We start from the raw sequence: 20,585 nt of genomic DNA, 5'->3' as shown, positions 1-20,585 counted from the left end.
TAAACAGGTTTGGACGTCCTTTGTATTTCACATTTTACTTGATGAAAGATATGAGATTAATTTATAGGGCAGACTGAGCACATGCCTTGACCTCATTTTTTATGCCAAATCAAATTGAAAAAATAAGAAAAAATGGTATGGAAAGAGAAATAAATTAGTAACAATTGAAAGTGAGAATGCCATCAGTGGACCAAACTTTTATAGCAATTGTTGATAGAAAACAGAATGCTTCAAATACATAAAAAAAGAGAGAGAGAAAAAAAAACTGTTGTGTAAGTAGGAGCCATTCTGGAGGAGCTCTAAGGAACAAGAAGGAAAGGACTCAGAACAGTCTTGAAGTAGATTGGGAAATTGTTCTCCAAGATAGCTGGACCCCTTGGCTCCTCCTTTCTCTTTTGGACTAAGCTACAGACAAAGAACATTTGTCCTCATAATGTAGCATTGAGAGTAAGCGCTAGGAGCAGAGAGGCAGGACAGTGCCCCAGGTAGCCTTGGCCCTTAGGAGGCTTGCTCAGAAAATCTACTCACACACCCTTTGCGGTAGCAAATCTGCTCTTCTGTACAATCTCTAGAGACAAACTACAGGTAAACAGAACAGGCAAGCTAATTTAAATTCAAACAGGAGCCCAAACATTTGTGGAAAGCCTGTGTTATGAAAGAGAAGCAACAAACTCAACAAGCAGTAGATCTAACATCTTAGGAAACAGTTAGTAGAACAAGACTTGAGGGGGAGGGGCGGAAGATGGCGGCGTGAGTAGAGCAGCGGAAATCTCCTCCCAAAACAACATATATCTATGAAAATATAACAAAGACAACCCTTCCTAGAATAAAGACCAGAGGACACAGGACAATATCCAGACCACATCCACACCTGAGAGAACCCAGCGCCTCGCGAAGGGGGTAAGATACAAGCCCCGGCCCCGCGGGAGCTGAGCGCCCCTCCCCCCAGCTCCCGGCGGGAGAAGAGCAGGCAGAGCGGGAGGGAGACGGAGCCCAGGGCTGCCGAACACCCAGCCCCAGCCATCCGGGCCAGAGTGCAGGGCCCTCGATACTGGGAAAACAGGGCAGCAAGAACAGTGAGCAGGCACTGGAGGCTGGGCGACAGAGGACATAAGAAAAGCGCGCGACCATTTTTTTTTTTTTTGCTTTTTTGCTGCTTTGTTTTGGCGAGCGCTTTTTGGAAGTCTTAAAGGGACAGGGACCCCAATATTAGGGAAACAGGGCAGAAAGACCGGTGAGCAGAGGCCTGAGGCTGGCACCGGAGAATAAAGAAAAACGAACGACCACCTTTTTTTTTTTTTAATTAAAAATTTTTTTTTTTTTTTTTTAATTAAAAAATTTTTTTTTCTTGTTTTTTTTTGTGGTCGTTGTTTTGTTTTGGCGGGTGCTTTTTGGAAGTCTTAAAGGGGCAGGGCGGGCCACTTAATCCAGAGGTAGGGAATCCGGGATCTCTGGGCACCCTAACCCCTGGGCTGCAGGGAGCAGGGAGGCCCCTTACGGAGATAAATAGCCTCCCAGCAGCTCCTGCTCCAACGCGACTCCACCATTTTGGAGTAGCTACCCGAGCCAGGCCACGCCCACAGCAACAGCGGAGATTAACTCCATAGTAGCCGGGCAGGAAGCAGAAACCCTGTCTGCGCGCAGCTGCGCAGCACAAGCCACTAGAGGCCGCTGTTCTCCCAGGAGAGGAGGGCCACAAACCAACAAGAAAGGAAGTCCTTCCAGCCGTCACTCGTCCCAGTTCTGCAGACTATTCCTATCACCATGAAAAGGCAAAGCTACAGGCAGACAAAGATCACAGAGACAACACCAGAGAAGGAGACAGACCTAACCAGTCTTCCTGACAAAGAATTCAAAATAAGAATCATAAACATGCTGACAGAGATGCAGAGAAATACGCAAGAAAAATGGGATGAAGTCCGGAAAGAGATCACAGATGCCAGAAAGGAGATCGCAGAAATGAAACAAACTCTGGAAGGGTTTATAAGCAGAATGGATAGAATGCAAGAGGCCATTGATGGAATTGAAATCAGAGAACAGGAACGCATGGAAGCTGACATAGAGAGAGACAAAAGGATCTCCAGGAATGAAACAATATTAAGAGAACTGTGTGACCAATCTAAAAGGAGCAATATCCGTATTATAGGGGTCCCAGAAGAAGAAGAGAGAGGCAAAGAGATGGAAAGTATCTTAGAAGAAATAATTGCTGAAAACTTCCCCACACTGGGGGAGGAAGTAATCAAACAGACCACGGAAATACACAGAACCCCCAACAGAAAGGATCCAAGAAGGGCAACACCAAGACACATAATAATTAAAATGGCAAAGATCAAGGACAAGGAAAGAGTGTTAAAGGCAGCTAGAGAGAAAAAGGTCACCTATAAAGGGAAACCCATCAGGCTAACGTCAGATTTCTCAACAGAAACCCTACAGGCCAGAAGAGAATGGCATGATATATTTAATACAATGAAACAGAAGGGCCTTGAACCAAGGATACTGTATCCAGCACGACTATCATTCAAATATGATGGTGGGATTAAACAATTCCCAGACAAACAAAAGCTGAGGGAATTTGCTTTCCACAAACCACCTCTACAGAACATCTTACAGGGACTGCTCTAGATGGGAGCACTCCTAGAACAAGACTTGAAAATAAGGTCAGTTGATCCTTGAACAAAACATGAGTTAGGGGCCCTGGCCCTTGGGCAGTAAAAAATTTGTGTAAAACTTTTAACTCCCCAAAAATTTAACTACTAAATAGCCTCCTGTTGACCAAAACCCTTACTGATAACAAACTGTCATTAACACATTTTTGTATATGTATTATATACTGTATTCATATAGTAAAGTAAGCTAGAGAAAAGAAAATGTTATTAAGAAAATCCTAAGGAAGAAGAAACACATTTATAGTACTGTACTGTATTTTTAGTACTGTAAGTTTACACCATCTGTTTACAAGATGAATGGCCACTACCTACATCATTACTGTCTTATCTGATACAAAACACTAGAGATAGATGTTACATGTATTAGTAACACTAGAAATCAAAAAAATGAAAAGATAATATGATTAAGAAATACATTTATTTACAGGTATAATGACTCATTCATTGATAACAAAGAAATAGTGATAGGATTGCTTTATGGTGACTTAGTATAATTGCTGTAATTGCTTCATGGTAGCCTGTCCTCTAATAAATGAATTGTAAAACCTTTATGGCATACTTAATTACAGCAATATTCATAATATAGTGTTAGAAACATTGTTAGATTTAAAAAAAATAAAAAACACTTACTTTGATAATAGGCTAACACACAGTTTCTTCAATTACCAGAGAGAGAGGCACATACTGTAAGATGATGTAATTCTTTGAAAGCAGAGTTAGAAAATAGTAACAAAACTAACATTAATTTTATATTAAATATCACATGCCTTTGTAAGAATAGGCTATTCACTTCCACACCAGTCTTGTATGCAACATTCTACACTGAATACTGGGTGATGATGACACAAAAATGTCTCATACAGTTCTTGCTGTACATTACTAGATTTTCACATGAAGACATACACAGGTAAGGTTATTAACTGTATGGCATGATGATTATATGCTATTCATTAAGTGGATCATCATAAAGTTCATCCTAGTCTTCACAGTGAATAGGCTGAGGAAAAGGGTGGGTTCTTCTCGCTGCTTGGGTGACAGGCAGAAGAGGTGGAAGAGGAGGCACATTTAGTGTAACAACAAAAATACATCATAATTTCTGTCTGGCTTTTTTGCTTTTTCATTTCTCTCAAAATATTTCTCTATTGTACTAATCCTCCTTCCACTGTTTGCTTTAGTATCAGTTCCTGTGTCATACAAGACAAGCATCCATGTCGTAAAAGAAGTCAAAAGCAGTCTTGAATAATTTGAATCCTTCTGGCAGTTTGTTTTCTGTCACTGTGTTTTCTATGTTGTCTTCCTCATTGCCTAGCACTGGTTTGGAGGCCCTCATCTCTATTAAGTCTTCTGTTGGCTCTTGAATTTCTCTGAGATCCATATTTTGAAGTCCTTCACTCACCCCTTGACATATTTTGCCATGTCTACAGTCTCTTTCATAATTTTCTTGATTGGCTCTGTTGTAAATCCTGTGAAGTCATGGACAACAACCAGACAACAGTTTTCTCCAGCAAGAATTTATTGTTTCAGGCTTGATGGCTTTCACAGCTTTTTATTATGTAACAATGATGGCATTTTCAATGGTATAATCCTTCCAGACTTGCATAATGCTCTCTCTCTTGGGGTTCTCTTCCATAGCATTGACAGTCCTTTCCAAAGAGTGCTGTATGTAATGAGCCTGAAAGTTGTTTATGAGCCCTCATCTAGAGCTTGAGCTAGAGACATTGTTTTTGGGGGCAAGTACAGAACTTCAACAACCTCAGGGTTGAACTGGCCGGTGGAATTGGACAATATCAAAAGAACTTTATAAATGGCAGTCCCTGTACTTTCAGACTTCAGGGACAAAGTATCAATGGAACCAATATAGGAAAAGGGTTCTTACTATACAGTCTCTTACTGTATAACCAAAAGACTGTCAGCTGGTGTTCATCTTTTCCCTTCAAGGTTTTGGGTTTAGCAGCTTTTTTATAAATAAGGACAGTCCTGATCAGAAGCCCAGCTGTATTTACATAAAACAGTAGAGTTAGCCTATCCCTCCCTCTTCCCAGTCTTAGATCCTGGGACGACTACTCCTTACTACTGTCCTTTGTGGCATTGTTTTCCAGTGTAGAGCACTCTGATCTGCATTAAAAACCTGTTCAGGCAAATACCCTTTCTCGGTGATTTTCTTAATGGTATTGGGAACTTGTCTGCTGCCTCTTGGTTAGCAGAAGCTGCTTCTCCTGCTATCTTCACATTTTTTTAAGCCAAACCTCTTTATAAAATTACCAAACCATCCCTTGCTGGCATTAAAATCTCTAGCTTTAGATCCTTCACCTTCTTTTTGCTTTAAGTTGTCATATGATGACTTTGCTTTTTCTTGAATCATATGGGAATCCATAGGTATGCCTTTTCTTACAGCAATCCTGCACCAACATACATTTTCAATATGATAAAAAGGTATTTTGCAGTAAGTACATTGTACAGGTTTTTACACCTGCTGTTGTAGCTACAGCTACAGCTTCACAAATTTCCTTTTCTATTTTTATAATGGTCCGTACTATTCTGGATTCATTTATCTTGAAATGGTGGGCAACTGCAGCTATAGACTTCAACCTACAGTACATATCAAGCAATTAAACTTTTTCTTGTAATGTCATGACTTCTCTGCTTCTTGGAACATTTCTAGCATCACTGGTGGCACTTCATATGGGTCCCATGATATTCAGAGTCTATGGTTTTACTCTAAACACCATGAAAAATATTCAAGAACCATAAGAGATCACTTTTTACTGTAATACGCAATTTACTGGAGAGATGAACCATGATAATCAGTGTCACGTGGTGTTTTAAGCAGATACGTACAACAGTTGAGCTTGCCAAAATAGTGACAGGAGATGACTATGAAATTATTACAGTACCGTATGTACTACCATTAATTTTATGCAGTTATGATTTAATACTGCATCTTGGTGGTGTTCATATTTATCTCAACTGTGAATGGCACCATGTACGGTCTGTGTATGCAAAAGTTTTGATTAATTTTAACTTTTTATAGTAGGTTTGTATATATTTTATGTTAAAAATGATAAAATAGAGTTGTATCTACATATATTTTATGCATTCATGATATCTTAATTTTTTTTCATATTTCTAGGCTATGCAGTTTCTTTGAGTTTTTCAAATTGAGTTTTTGCAAATCTCCAAAAATTTTTCCAATATATTCATTGAAAAAAATTTCACATATAAGTGGACCCATGCATTTCAAACTCGTGTTGTTCAAGGGTCAACTGCATAGTTATTATCTCAAGAAGACCCAAGAGATTATTGTACACACAAAACAGAAATAAACAAGTCTTGGAAATTAAAAAACAGTTAAAATTGTCTGAAAATGTGCAGAAGAAGAGCATATTAGTGAGCTGAAAAATGTAGCTGAGGAGTTCTCCCCAAACAAAGCATAAAATGACAGAGAAGATAAAAATAGGGGAGAAAACAATGAGATATTCAGCTCAGCTCTTAACATTCAGATCCATCAATAATAGGAGATCCGGAAAAGTGAAATGGCAATAGGGGGCAGGAAAGGGAATTAGAACTAAGAACAGAAGAAATGTTCTTTAGGACCATTAGTGCTGTGCTAGTCTAGGTCATAGGAGTCATCTTTATCTTGCTTTAGCTTGCTTTTAAACTTATTGAAACTGCTTATGTGTAATCATTATTAGGTATGCTGTAGAATTTTGGTAGTTACTATATTCCTACCAAAAACTGGTAGTTCTGTTGTTGTTTTATGATATTTGAATAGGTGTAGGATTTGCCTTTTTCTTTTTCAGCATGACTTACAGTAATCACATGGTTTTGCTTCTTTACTTTGTAAATTACATAAATTTGTTAGTATTGGAGCGTCCTCGCATTGGGATAAACACTATAAACACAAATTGGTATCCTACCAATTTGCTAATATTTTATTTAGTTTTAAGTGTTCATAAATGTTCATTAAATGAAATAAGATCATAGCTTTCTCTTTTTGTGACCAGTAGATTTTGACTAAAAACTGATTATTCAACTTCTTAAAGAAAAGTTAGAAATTAAAGCAGCACATACATTCTAAAATAAGGACAAACATATTCATAATAAAAGATTTGGGGTATTTTGTGAAAAGAAAATGTGAAAGCTCCTAAACAGTAAAGATTTAAATAAGAATTTTTATTTCAAGATATATGATGAATATTTTGTAATCTGTTAAGTTTCTCCTTTTATGTGTTCATGATACTTTTAATATAAATTGTATTTCTCTTTAGGTACGCATAGCTGCGAAATTCATTACTCATGCACCCCCAGGGGAATTTAATGAAGTGTTCAATGGTGAGTAAAGATGAGTATTTAGTGTTTTTTTATAATTCTTATATATATATATATATATATATATATTTTTTTTTTTTGGTATCATTAATACACAATTACATGAGCAACATTGTGGTTACTAGATTTCCCCAATTAGCAAGTCCCCACCATATACCCCAGTACAGTCATTGTCCATCAGCATAGTAAGATGCTATAGAATCACCACTTGTCTTCTCTGTACTATACTGCCCTTGCCCATGCTGCCCCCCCTTACATTAGTGTGCTAATTGTAATGCTCCCATTTCCCGTTCTCCCTTCCCACCCATCCTCCCCAGTCCCTTTCCCTTTGGTAACTGTTAGTCCATTCTTGGGTTCTGTGCTTCTGCTGCTGTTTTGTTCCTTCAGTTTTCTCTTGTTCTTATACTCCACAGATGAGTGAAATCATTTGATACTTGCCTTTTTCTGCCTGGCTTATTTCACTGAGCATAATACCCTCTAGCTCCATCCAGGTTGTTGCAAATGGTAGGATTTGTTTTCTTCTTATGGCTGAATAATATTCCATTGTATATATGTACCACATCTTCTTTATCCATTCATCTACTGATGGACACTTAGGTTGCTTCCATTTCTTGACTATTGTAAATAGTGCTGTGATAAACATAGGGGTGCATATGTCTTTTTCAAACTGGGCTCCTGCATTCTTAGGGTAAATTCCTAGGAGTGGAATTCCTGCATCAAATGGTATTTGTATTTTGAGTTTTTTGAGGAACCTCCATATTGCTTTCCACAATGGTTGAACTAATTTACATTCCCACCAGCTGTGTAGGAGGGTTGCCCTTTCTCCACATCCTCGCCAACATTTGTTGTTGTTTGTCTTTTGGATAGTGGCCGTTTGGGTGGTGATATCTCATTGTGGTTTTAATTTGCATTTCTCTGATGATTAGCGATGTGGAGCATCTTTTCATGTGCCTTTTGGCCATCTGAATTTCTTCTTTGGAGAAGTGTCTGTTCAGCTCCTCTGCCCATTTTTTAATTGGATTATTTGCTTTTTGTTTGTTGAGGTGCATGAACTCTTTGTATATTTTGGATGTCAACCCCTTATTGGATATGTCCTTTATGAATATATTCTCCCATACTGTAGGATGCCTTTTTGTTCTGCTAATGGTGTCCTTTGCTGTACAGAAGCTTTTTAGTTTGATATAGTCCCACTTGTTCATTTCTGCTTTTGTTTCCCTTGCCAGTGGAGATATGTTCATGAAGAAGTTGCTCATGTTTATATTCAAGAGTTTTACCTATATTTTCTTCTAAGAGTTTTCTGGTTTCATGACTTACATTCAGGTCTTTACTTTGATCCATTTCGAGTTTACTTTTGTGTATGGAGTTAGACAGTAATCCAGTTTCATTCTCTTACATGTAGCTGTCCATTTTTGCCAACACCAACTGTTGAAGAGGCTCTCATTTCCCCATTGTATATCCATGGCTCCTTTATCGTATATTAATTGACCATACGTGCTTGGGTTAATATCTGGACTCTCTATTCTGCTCCACTGGTCTATGAGCCTGTTCTTGTGCCAGTACCAAATTGTCTTAATAACTGTGGCTTTGTAGTAGAGTTTGAAGTTGAGAAGCGAGATCACCCCTGCTTTATTCTTCCTTCTCAGGATTGCTTTGGCTGTTTGGGGTCTTTTGTGGCTCTATGTGAATTTTAGAACTATTTGTTCCAGTTCGTTGAAGAACGCTGTCAGTATTTTGATAGGGATTGCATTGAATCTATAGATTGCTTTAGGCAGGATGGACATTTTGAAAATATTAATAATTTTTCCTACCCAAGAGCATGGGATGAATTTCCATTTATTTGTGTCCTCTTTAATTTCTCTCAAGAGTGTCTTGTAGTTTTCAAGGTATAGGTCTTTCACTTCCTTGATTAGGTTTTTTCCTAGGTATTTTATTCTTTTTGATGCAATTGTGAATGGAATTGTTTTCCTGATTTCTCTTTTTGCTAGTTCATCATTCGTGTATAGCAATGCAACAGATTTCTGTGTATTAATTTTGTATCTTGCAACTTTGCTGAATTCAGATATTAGTTCTAGTAGTTTTGGGGTGGATTCTTTAGGGTTTTTTATGTACAATATCATGTCATTGGCAAACAGTGACAGTTTGGCTTCATCCTGACCAATCTGGATGCCTTTTATTTCTTTGTGTTGTCTGATTGCTGTGTCTAGTACCTCCAGTACTATTTTGAACAAAAGTGGAGAGAGTGGGCATCCTTGTCTTGTTCCTGATCTTAGGTGAAAAGTTTTCAGCTTCTTGCTGTTAAGTATGATGTTGGCTATGGGTTTGTCATATATGGCCTTTATTATGTTGAAGTACTTGCCATCTATACCCATTTTATTGAGAGTTTTTATCATGAATGGTTGTTGGATTTTTCTGCATCAAATGCTTTTTCAGCATCTATGGAGATGATCATGTGATTTTTGTCCTTTTTTGTTGATGCGGTGGATGATGATGGATTTTCGAATATTGTACCATACTTGCATCCCTGAGGTGAATACTACTTGATCATGGTGTATGATCCTCTTGATGTATTTTTGAATTCAGTTCACTAATATTTTGTTGAGTATTTTTGCATCTGTGTTCATCAGGGATATTGGTCTGTAGTTTTCTTTTTTTGTGGTGTCTTTGCCTGGTTTTGGTATTATAGTGATGCTAGCTTCATAGAATGAGTTTGGAAGTATTCCCTCCTCTTCTATTTTTTGGAAAACTTTAAGGAAATGGGTATTATATCTTCTGTAAATGTCTGATAAAATTAGAGTATTTCATTATTTTAAGCCCTGCTTAATTACATATTGTACTTACTGAGTGCTTGCTATCTCTTTTAGTCTTTAAAACATATTACAGCTATAGCCAAGGAAATCAAGATTCAAAGAGGTTAAATTAACTTACTGAACATCACCTAGGTAGTGTCAGAGCAAGGATTCAAACACAGGTCTGAGACAAAGGTATGCTGTCAACCCATAAATTAGGATTCCTATCTTGAGAGAGGAGTTAGTCATTTAATATCAATAAACATAGAAACAATATTACCTTGTTTTCATAGTTTCTTATCAAATAAGTTGTAGCTTAAACTTCTTCAGTACTTGCACTCAGGAAGTGCCCTAGTATAGGACATTTTCTGGAGCCATTGGGGCTGAACCAACCGCATCTGGGAAGCTTGTTAAATATACAGATTCCAGTGTTACCATCCTCTTAAGATTCTCATTCATCAGCTGTGGGATGGAATCAGGTAATCTGTTTTATCAAGCTCTCCCAGGTGATTCTGAGTCACAGCCAGTTTAGGAATCACAATTCCAGTGTGTTTACAATCTTCCATACTATTCAGTGTCTTTAACACAACTTACAGAATAAAAAATGTAGATGAGGCATCTTGAACTTTGTGATAAAATCAATCATCATCATCCCATTTTAAGTTATTAAATTAATCTTAAAGTTCCCCTTAAGTAAAATTATAATCTTTATGTATCTGAGTTCAGTTTAGTAAACATTTATTTTGAAATTCTAGTTTTATCATAGAAGATTATCCACTTGACAGGAACTGTGTGATTCTTACCTATACCTGGACCAGAGCCCCCACACATCATAGAACAATCAGTAATCTCCATTGGTAAAAATTTATGATGCAGAGAAAGAGTAGGAGAATGTATAAACATTTACTATAAAGGCTAAGTAATGCAATAGGAATAAACCAGGACATTCTTCTTTATAAACTTGTTCATGGATTTTGAGCACTAACAGCAAGAGAAACAAATGCAGCCTTTCTTTCCCTAGTCTATCTTCCATATTGGCCAAATGTAAATTTTCAGCAACTGAGCTTTCAGAAAATTCTCCTTCAACTTGAACTTTATAGCCAACTGATTAGGTCAAATGAATTCTTGACATAACAAAATGAATGGCCTTTGTAGTTAGAAGTCTCATGTTTTATTTTTATCAACCAAGTGTACTCCACAGGAATATCAAGAGAATAATTGACACCAAAGCATTAGATTGAGGATTGGCAAGCTGCTTGTGGCGTGAGGGCTGGTTTATTGGCGCGCTGCACATTGACATCTGCCAGGCCCTTCTTTCAGAAGCACTTTAGAGTCAGTAGCCTTTGCTTGCAGTTAGCTTTCCCTCTTGGAATTAGTCCTTGGTAGTTCCTTAGTAACAAGGACCTCCCTCTTCCAAAAAGAAAGTGACTAGAATCTTGACACATAGCTTTTTCAAAAGGTTGTAGGCCCCCACATTTGATTCTCTAAAGGAAAATATGTTCAACAATTTGACTGCCACTGACCAAATTGTGCCAGCATTTTTGGTCTGATGTTATAAAAGCCCTGCAATTTTAAACGATTCTTTAGGTATAAAATGAATAGTCATAACTGTAACCTTCTATAAACTGTTTTTCATTTGCTCTGAAATTCCTTGAGAGTTTATTACTGGATTATTGCACCACAAATAATTATATGCAAATCTGTGAAGATTAGTGTCTGTTTGCAGTTTCTGTATATATAGCATATCCAAAGACTAACCTTACAAAAACTGATTTTTAAAAAATACAGTATAGAAATCTGCTAAAATTTCTCAAGTTTGTCCTCTACTGAACATTTTAATTTTAACATCTTTAACATTTTTTCTCCTCAGATGTCCGATTACTACTTAATAACGACAATCTCCTCAGGGAAGGGGCGGCACAGTAAGTATCTTTTTAAATCCAGTCACATGTTATTCTAATATTGGATAAATGATGTTAGTAATAAACTAATGCCCTAAAAGCTAACATTAAAGTACTTGAAAATAACAGTTGTAGCAGTTATAGTTGTTTTTTTCTTGAAGGAAACATGTTCCCACCAAAAAAGAATTGGATAATGAGTGGAGAAGTTGTTTATTTCCTTCAAGCTTATTATATATGATCTTTTTTTTTTTTTGCTCAGATTTTCCCTGTTAAAGCAGAGTTTAATGTTAGCTGTTAGGCTTTCTTCTATAGTTCTTTTAGTTCATGTTGAATTTTTTTTAAACTACTGGTAATAGAAGAATAAGGCTGCTGTTGAGGAATTATGTTTCTCTCATTACCAAAGAATAGCAGATACTCCTAAAGTGCCTTAAGAGTCAGAGTTAACCATAGAATAATAGCATGATTATTCTATCTAGTCATCTCCTTATCACTGTCAGGCTAGTTAATCTTTCTGAAATATTTTCATTTTGTCCTTGTCCTCAAAAACATTACAGTTGTGTGGCTTTTTATTCTGGGTGTTTTTGTCCAAATCTAAATCTAAACACTATCTAGCTTTCAAGGCCCCCTCTCATCTGGCTTTATCGCTACTCTCCTTTATTCTTCAGTACAAAGTTCTGTTTCAGTTACGATCTATCCAGCTGTCTCAGAGTTCCTTTGTACGAAGGAAACCAGAATTGGATAATGATTGGGAAAGAGAAGGTACAAGGATTTGGATACAGGGCAACAAATAATTATCATAAAGGTGTTTGATATGATATGTATAATTGGTTTAAATTTTAGGTAATAAAAAAACTTTTAAGAGCTTTTACCTGGGAAACAATCATCTCCTGCCCTGTCCTGCTGCTTTTTTGGAACTCATTTTGGGACTAGTTTCTGCAAACCTAAAATGTTTGCATATCATCACTGTAATTGTCATCATGAATGATACCTTAATTATACATTGACTTAGGCACACACTAAAGGTACATCTAATGCTGGTTTCTCTTAGATGCAAAGAATCTGCCATAGAAAAAAGACATTCATGATTTTCTAGGTCAACTCCTGTCTACCCTCTGCCCTTTCATTGAAAGAATCTTATCTATATTTCGTCAACAGATGGTTATCCAATCTGAATGCTTCTAATAATAAGGAATTCACTGTCTCACAAGGCAAGTTCTTCAATTTGCCTGCTATGTTTTGGTCTTAGTTTTATCCTTGAGAGTTATCCAAAATAAATCTACTCTGTACTTTACTTGATAAGGTACTGCTGAAGGGGAGATGGGAGTGGAATGCCAAGACCCAAGGGTGATTGCATCCTAAGCCTGTTGTCCTATTTCCAATTAGGGGTGACACTAGAATTTGGTATGTAGTTCAGATGCTTAAACTGCTTTTAATTGCACGGACATTAAAGCTTTTGTTTTCATAAATCTTCTGGTTCTTACAGACTCTAGATTCTTGGAGAACATTCTTGCTAAAAGAGAATTGTTCTATGCTCAAATATTTGATTTTTCACAGGGATGAAGGGTTTTATTTCTATAAGATGCTTCAGCCCCTTGGCCACAATCCTCATAGTTAGCATTCAGTAAATATTATTTCAGTAATCATCAATCCTACCATTATTGCCTTCTATATGAAGTGAAAGAGGCTTGAACAAGCCAGGATTTACTATCTTTCCTGGATTTCCACCTACCCTTCTGGCCACCAGAACCATTCTCTGACAATTTCTAGCACCGCTGGACAATTAGAATTATCTATTAAGAAATTTAAATCTGTTATCTATTTATTAATTAAGTTTATTACTTAAATCTATTTAAATCCACTCTTTAGTGTATTAAAGAGTAGAATTTATTCCAAGAGACATGGGAAATAGAGTGTTTTGAGCAGAATGAAATGATGAGACTTAATTTTAGAATAACCACTGGTTGCTATGCAGGGAGGCAATGATTAAAGTAAGATGGGTATTTAAAAGACTATTAGAGTAGCTTAGAGATAAATGTTGGTGGTTTAGACTAGAGTGGTAGTAGTAAGGGTGGTGGGAAGGAGTCAGATTTTGACATGTACTCAAGGTTTGAACCTCTAAGATTTACTGATGAATTGGATGTGAGATATGAGAAGAATCAAGGATCATCCCAAATTTTTGGCCTGAACAACTGGTAGAATAAAGGTACCATTTACTTGAGATGGGATTAAATGTTAACAGATTTTGGTGTTGGTGTTCATAACCTACAGTCTTAGGACATATCCTAGAATTGAATACTTATTTACTCCCTTTCTCCTTAAGTTTTTCAATATGTGTACATAAAATATATATTTAATGTACTTTCCATGGCATTTAATTTTTATTCCTTTGTGAAGGGCCAGTATGGTTAGGACTCATTTTGCTACATGAGATGTAGTGTTACAAGGAAATCATTAAAAAATACAATAATAACTTAAAATACTTTCAGAAGGTTGAAGGTTAGCCTTAAATATTTGAAGAAGTTTAAATATTTGTTACTTTGGTTTCTCTTGAAAAGTCGAGGAAAAGTTTAATGCTTTAAAACCTGTGGCCTAGCAAGTGTTTTAGTAGGTTAACATTGGGCTGGAGAGGTGTTTAACTCTTCCCCTGGCAAGTGAATTCTATAAGACTTGATATTTTATAAGAATATAAGTGTGTTATTCTTTCTTATACTGCAGCTTATTTCTGTTTGTTTTTGACTCACTTTAGCTTGCTTTGTAAGATGTACTAGGCGTCCTTGAAAACACACTGTTTTACAATCTGGCACCGGACAAATAAACAATAATATTAGGCATGTATTTTGATTAATTATCCCCTTTTTAATGACCTCCATTCTGCCTTAGGCTCTCCTCTGAGATTTGGCCCATGTTAAACTCTCACCTCACCCTCTCCCCATGTCAGATCTTTCCCGTACACTTAATTATGGTCTCTCCGACCCTGTCCTGCTCCACCCATTATAAAGAAGACAACATTGTGAAAATAGTGTGTCATCCGAGATCTCTGTGGAAAGGAGTTCCTTCAGAAAGCCAAAAGGCATTATGTTAAAACTAGCTGTCAGGAGAGAAAGGGAAAAGCACCTTTTGGAAAAAAAAAAAGTGTTTTCACATTCTCTTTTGCTAGTATGTGAACTACCTTTTGTGTTTATTTATATATAATTTTTCTCTACCCCTTTCTTTTTTTTTTTTTTTTTTTTTTGTCTCTTTTTTTTAACTCCTTAAAAACAGTGCATTTGCCCAGTATAACATGGATCAGTTCACACCTGTGAAGATAGAAGGCTATGAAGACCAGGTAATAATTGCTCCTATTAAATAGGCTATGCCTGGAAGGTAGTAGAAATCCTATCAGCTAAAGCAGATGTCTGAAGATAAGATGCTAAATAAATTCATGTCATAATTTTCATAGCTTTTGTAAATATTCTACATGTTAGGAAATTGTTCTCTCTCTGACAGTACTAGGAGTTTCTCTGACAGGAAAGGAGAGCTGTCCCTAACAAGAACAGTGAAAATAAAAGGAGTTGAGTTTTACACAGGTTTTCCAGCTGTCTCTAATTCTTCTTGGTAAGGCTAACAAGAGACATTGTATTTAATGGGAAAACAGGCATTCCCCTTCAAATAGAGGAACAAAGCAAATATGCCCATTAGGACATAGTTATTCATATTGTAAAACAGATCCTTGCAAATTCACTAATGTATACTTCAAAGTCAATATGGCACTAAATACCTAATTCCCTTTAAAAGTCTGAATCCCCTTTGTACCCACAAGTCCACAGAATTTATCCTAAGGAAATAATTAATATAAATGTGTAAAAAATTATTTGAAGCAAGTTTCTAATAGTGAAAAATTGGAAACAATCTAAATGTCCAACATTAAATATCTGTAGACCAAAATACTATATGGCCATTAAAAACTGATAAAAAATACTATCTGGGAAGATGTTCTTAATATATTAAGCTAAAACATAAGGCAGCATATGTAGAATTATTTTGGTTTATTTTTTAAATAGATAGTTAAATACACAGTTACACTGTAGTAGAACCAGTGCATATTAATTTCTTTGAAAGATTATTTTTTGTACTTCTAAGAAAGAAAATCTGCCGGTTAAACTATGACAGCCCTAAGATGCCATCATATGTAAGGTGCATTCCATTTTATGAGATGTCAAATCATGGGGGAATGTGTGCATCTTAAAGATTGAAGAAGTAAAGTATATATATATGCATAGAAAAGAAATTGTGGGGAAATAATACACCAAAATGTTAATTCTATGTGTTGGGATTACAGGATTCCTGGAATTTGTTTTGCTTGTTGTGCTTTGTTTGTTTTGGTTTATATTTTTCTAAATTTCCTCAATGAAAATTACATTAATCACAAGCATAAAAGATAAAGAATACGGGGAAATAAATGATAAGTATTGCTTGTAAATGATATTGTATGCTTTAAAAATATAGAGGAATTATTGAAATAATAAAGTCTGTGTCCAGGTGCATGACACAAGAACATTCCCATACACCAGTAGTGGCAAGCTTTAAAATGTAGTCAAAAGGAGATTATATTCTTAGCCATAACAACAACAGAAAAACAGGACCTGGACATTAAAATAAGGGAAGATGTATGCGTTACTATTACTATAGTAGTAACCATGGATGCCATCACTGCATATAACAAAAAATCAACTACAGTGGGTTACCTAGAGATTTTATTTTGTCATGTAAGAAGTCCAGAGTAATATTCAGGGCTATTATGGTAGCTCCAAGATGTAATCAGAGACCCAAGTTGCTTCTAGCTCTCTATTCTGCCATCCTTAGGTATAGTTTTCATTATTATGTTGTCAAGATAGCTGCTCCATTTCTGGACACCAAATCCATTTTCGAGGAAAGAAGGCAGAAGGTGCAAAAGGTGCTATTGGCTCTTTGGGCATCTTTCACTGATAAATTATTGCCAGAAGACATACCTACCACCTTATCACTCCTAGCTGGGGAGTGTCATTCTTTTAGTTGGACACAATGCGTTCTTTATGACCTTTGAGGTTCTCATGGTAAGGAAAAAGAAAAGAATGGATATTGTATAGGACACTAGCAAGAGTCTGCCACCCAGTTCACACATACACACACATTTTAATCAGAAATAAATAGAAATTTAAATAGTTTTAAGTGCCGTGTTTCTGAAGAAGAAATATAGTATGGAAAGCTTATCTGAATAGAAATCTAAATGATATGAGAAACTTTGTTTTTCAAATAGATTTCATACAATTGGCATGAAAATTGTAGTAGACTGTATAGGATTATTCTGACAAGAACAACAATGAAGGGGAAGACTAATGCTAGCAAATAGCAAACATAAAGACAGAAAGCAATGACCATAGAGCCCTTAAACTAAGTATCAAAAAACAGAAGGGGAAAAGAAATAATAAAATTTATGAGACTGATAACACTGAATTCCAGTGCTGACTATATACCTCTATTAATTGCATGTGAAGTTTAAAGGTTAACTAATTTTTTAAACAAAAATATAATAGAAAATGGAATCATACCTTGAGTAATGATGAAACATTAGAAAAGTTTATGAAAGTGACTTCTGCATAATGAAAAGTTTTAAAAATGAGACTTAAAGAAAATATGTACCTCAAACATATAGATAAAGGTTATTCAAATACCTAAGGATGATGCTAAGAGTTCAGTGGGAAAATGAGCAACAGACATGAACCAGTTGCATCCAATTGGAGAATACTAAGCAGACTTGGAAAAGTGCTAGATTACCTGGTAATAGTAATTAAGGGAGCATAGATTAAAATTGTAATGTGAATATATTTGCTTTTTGTTTATAAAAGTTGCAAAATTATAATAAATCTTTATAAGGGTAAGACTAAGAAAATAGTTACATATACTGTTTTTACTGTCATTATAAACAAGCTTCTTAAGAGTAGTCTGTACCAACTTAACATTTCCCTGTATGGCCCCGGAAGATGACTGGTTAGCCAGAGACGGGTAAGATTCCTCAAGGGAGGAACAACCTAAGACAGGCACAGTCACAGGGGGGCCATCAGGTGAGAAAATGGGGATCAACAGAGGTGAGGCTTAGAACCTCACCCCCCCTGTTCTGAGAGAAATCTTCTGCATACGTGGATGTTTTATTGCCCGTGTCTAGCTTGGTTTAACACATAGTCTACAGGCACACACCTGATCATCTACATTTGCTCTCTTACAACACTAAACTATGTTTTCTACCTTTATCTCGTATCTATCTACCACTTCAGCATTTTATTAAAAATAATAATAATAAAGAGAGAAATGTGGTATCCACATATAAATCAAGTATAAAAATCAAATGAATATTCATATTTGAACTGACTGTTAATAGTTCATAATGCATGAGCAAAACCGAAAGCTTCTATGATGACTGCCCTTGTACTGTTCACCACGTAACTTATTCACTATGTAAGAACTTATTTGTTATGCTTCAGAAGATTGGAGACTGACGAAAATTAGGCTTGAGGTGGATTAATGATTATGCATTGAGCATTGACCCCCCTATACAGAATTTTATTATTGTTAACAACCATTTGATCAATAAATATGAGAGATGCCCTCACAAAAACAAAAGAAAATAAAACAAAACAAAAACAAACAAACAAACCAAAAAAAAAAATATATATATATATATATATACACACTTCCAATTGTAAAATAAATAAGTAACCGGGATGTAATGTATAGCATAAGGAATATAGTCAAAATATTGTAACAACTTGGTATGGTGATAGCTGGTACCTAGAATTATCATGTATATAAATGTTGAATCATTGTGTTGTACACCTGAAACGAATGTAATACTGTGTGTCAACTACCCTTCAATAAAAAATAATTATCCAGGAAAAAAAAAAAAAAAAAGAGTAGTCTGGTAATGAGAACAAGAACCTCAAAAACAGTACTTTTCCCAAATAATTTAAAGTTTTATTTATGGTATAATTTATAGCAACTTTCAATAGTGGAAAATATGAATAGATTAAACCTGCCTTCAATTCAGAAAGTATACTGTGGCGTATTAATATTATGTAATTATTAAAAATGGTAAGTCTGTCAAAAGATATAGCAAATTAAGGAAAAATATGTGGAACTCACACATGCAAATGGTTACTCTCCCTAATTAACAGAGTTTAGATAGAAAGAGGCCAAAGACCCCATAAAAAAGTAAGCAAAAGACATGAACAGTTCACAGAAGAGGAAATATAAATGACTTTTTAAAAAGAAAAAAGAAATGCCAATTAAAATTTCTGTTGATACTGGGCTTGTAACTTGGTACAACATCCTATGAGAGCAAGCAGTTTGTCAGTCTGTCAAAATTATGAATGCATTTATCCTCTGACCCAGTTGTCCTGCTTCAGGGAATTTATCCCACAAATGTAGTTGGCACATGTACATAATTCATACATAATGCGCACATAAGGATATTCATTGCAGTATTCATAATAGCAAAAGATTGGAAACGATCCAGTTATCCATTAATAGATGATTGGTTGAATAAATTTTTGTACATCTATACAATGGAGAAATACACAGTTGTAATAAAAAACAATGAAGTTTTCAAAGAGTACTAATACGGAAAGATCTAGATATGTTAAGTTAAAAAGTACAGTATGCTATTTCTTATGTAAAAGAGTGGGAAATTAAAATACACATTCATGTTTGCTTGTATTTGTAAAAAAGAAATGCTGAAGGAATGCTCTAAATCAGGAATTGGCAAATTTGTTTATGTGAAAGGCCAGATAGTAGATATTTTCAGCTTTGCAGGACATGGAGTCATTCTTGACTACTCAACTCTCCTTAGCAAGAAAGCAACCTTAAACAATACAGAAACAAAGGAGCAGGGCTGTGTTCAATAAAACTTTATTTACAAAAACAAATATCACCTGAATGCATGCCCACCCTTGCTCTAAATTGATAAAGTCAGTTACCTTGAGGGGAAGGAGAAATTTGTTAGAAATCTGGTGGATGGGAGAGAGGTGAGAAAAAGACTTCATTTTGTTTTATTTTTTTCATTTTTGAACCATGTAAAATAATACCGATTTTAAATGCTAAGTATAATGAGTTGAAAAGTTTCATGAAATTAAAAGTGTACATATAAGTTGTTACTACACCATATATAAAGTACATACATAGGTAATGTATTAGACAGAAACCAAGAAATGAAGGGTATTGTTAAGGATGGGGGAAATGTTGCTATTTAAACATGACTTATCCATAAACATAATATTTTAATAAGGATAAAAATACAACTTGATTGAAAAATAGATATGGAAGTGAAATCTGAAAAGTTAAACTGTCTTCTTTAGAATTTTTATTTATTTTGTAAAATGACAAGAACTGTCTTTCTTACAGTTACTCATATTTGTGATTATTCTTTGAAAGGTTTTAATTACAGAACATGGTGACCTGAGTAACAGCAGATTTTTAGATCCAAGAAACAAAATTTCCTTTAAGTTTGATCACTTACGGAAAGAAGCAAGTGACCCCCAGCCAGAGGAAGCAGATGGAGGTCTGAGGTCTTGGAGAGAATCCTGTGACAGTGCTTTAAGGGCCTATGTGAAAGATCATTATTCCAATGGCTTCTGTACTGTTAAGTATCTGCCTGCTTCATTACTAGAGAGTGTTTTATGTCTTATGCTCACCTTAACATCTGGGAGCTTTTGCTAGCCAAACATCAGTTCTTTCTTCTTAGTTGCCTCTGCATTTAATTCCTAAATCATTTTTGAAAGGGGTATAAATGGAAGATTTTTTTTTAAGGTGTCATTGATATACAATCTTGTGAAGGTTTCACATGGACAACATTACGATTTCAACATTCACCCACATTATCAAGTATCCACACA

The 20,585-nt window shown here is 35.6% G+C and overlaps 1 protein-coding gene across 2 annotated transcripts in view; it reads left to right on the top strand.

Moving 5' to 3' along the window:
- The window catches only part of CAPZA1 (capping actin protein of muscle Z-line subunit alpha 1), a 66,622-nt gene that overhangs the window by 34,256 nt on the left and 11,781 nt on the right, over nucleotides 1-20,585 (top strand). For both annotated transcript variants that reach the window (XM_057500537.1, XM_036921537.2), the window contains exons 2-5: nucleotides 6,935-6,998; nucleotides 11,652-11,703; nucleotides 14,944-15,007; nucleotides 20,125-20,331. In XM_057500537.1, coding sequence (XP_057356520.1) covers nucleotides 6,935-6,998; nucleotides 11,652-11,703; nucleotides 14,944-15,007; nucleotides 20,125-20,331 — 387 coding nt within the window. The remainder of the gene's footprint in view (nucleotides 1-6,934; nucleotides 6,999-11,651; nucleotides 11,704-14,943; nucleotides 15,008-20,124; nucleotides 20,332-20,585) is intronic.

This window comes from Manis pentadactyla, chromosome 4 (genome assembly GCF_030020395.1).
Source record: "Manis pentadactyla isolate mManPen7 chromosome 4, mManPen7.hap1, whole genome shotgun sequence".
Classification (NCBI taxonomy): domain Eukaryota; kingdom Metazoa; phylum Chordata; class Mammalia; order Pholidota; family Manidae; genus Manis; species Manis pentadactyla.
The sequence above is the reverse complement of the archived record's forward strand: the minus strand, read 5'-3'. Positions and strand labels throughout refer to the sequence as shown.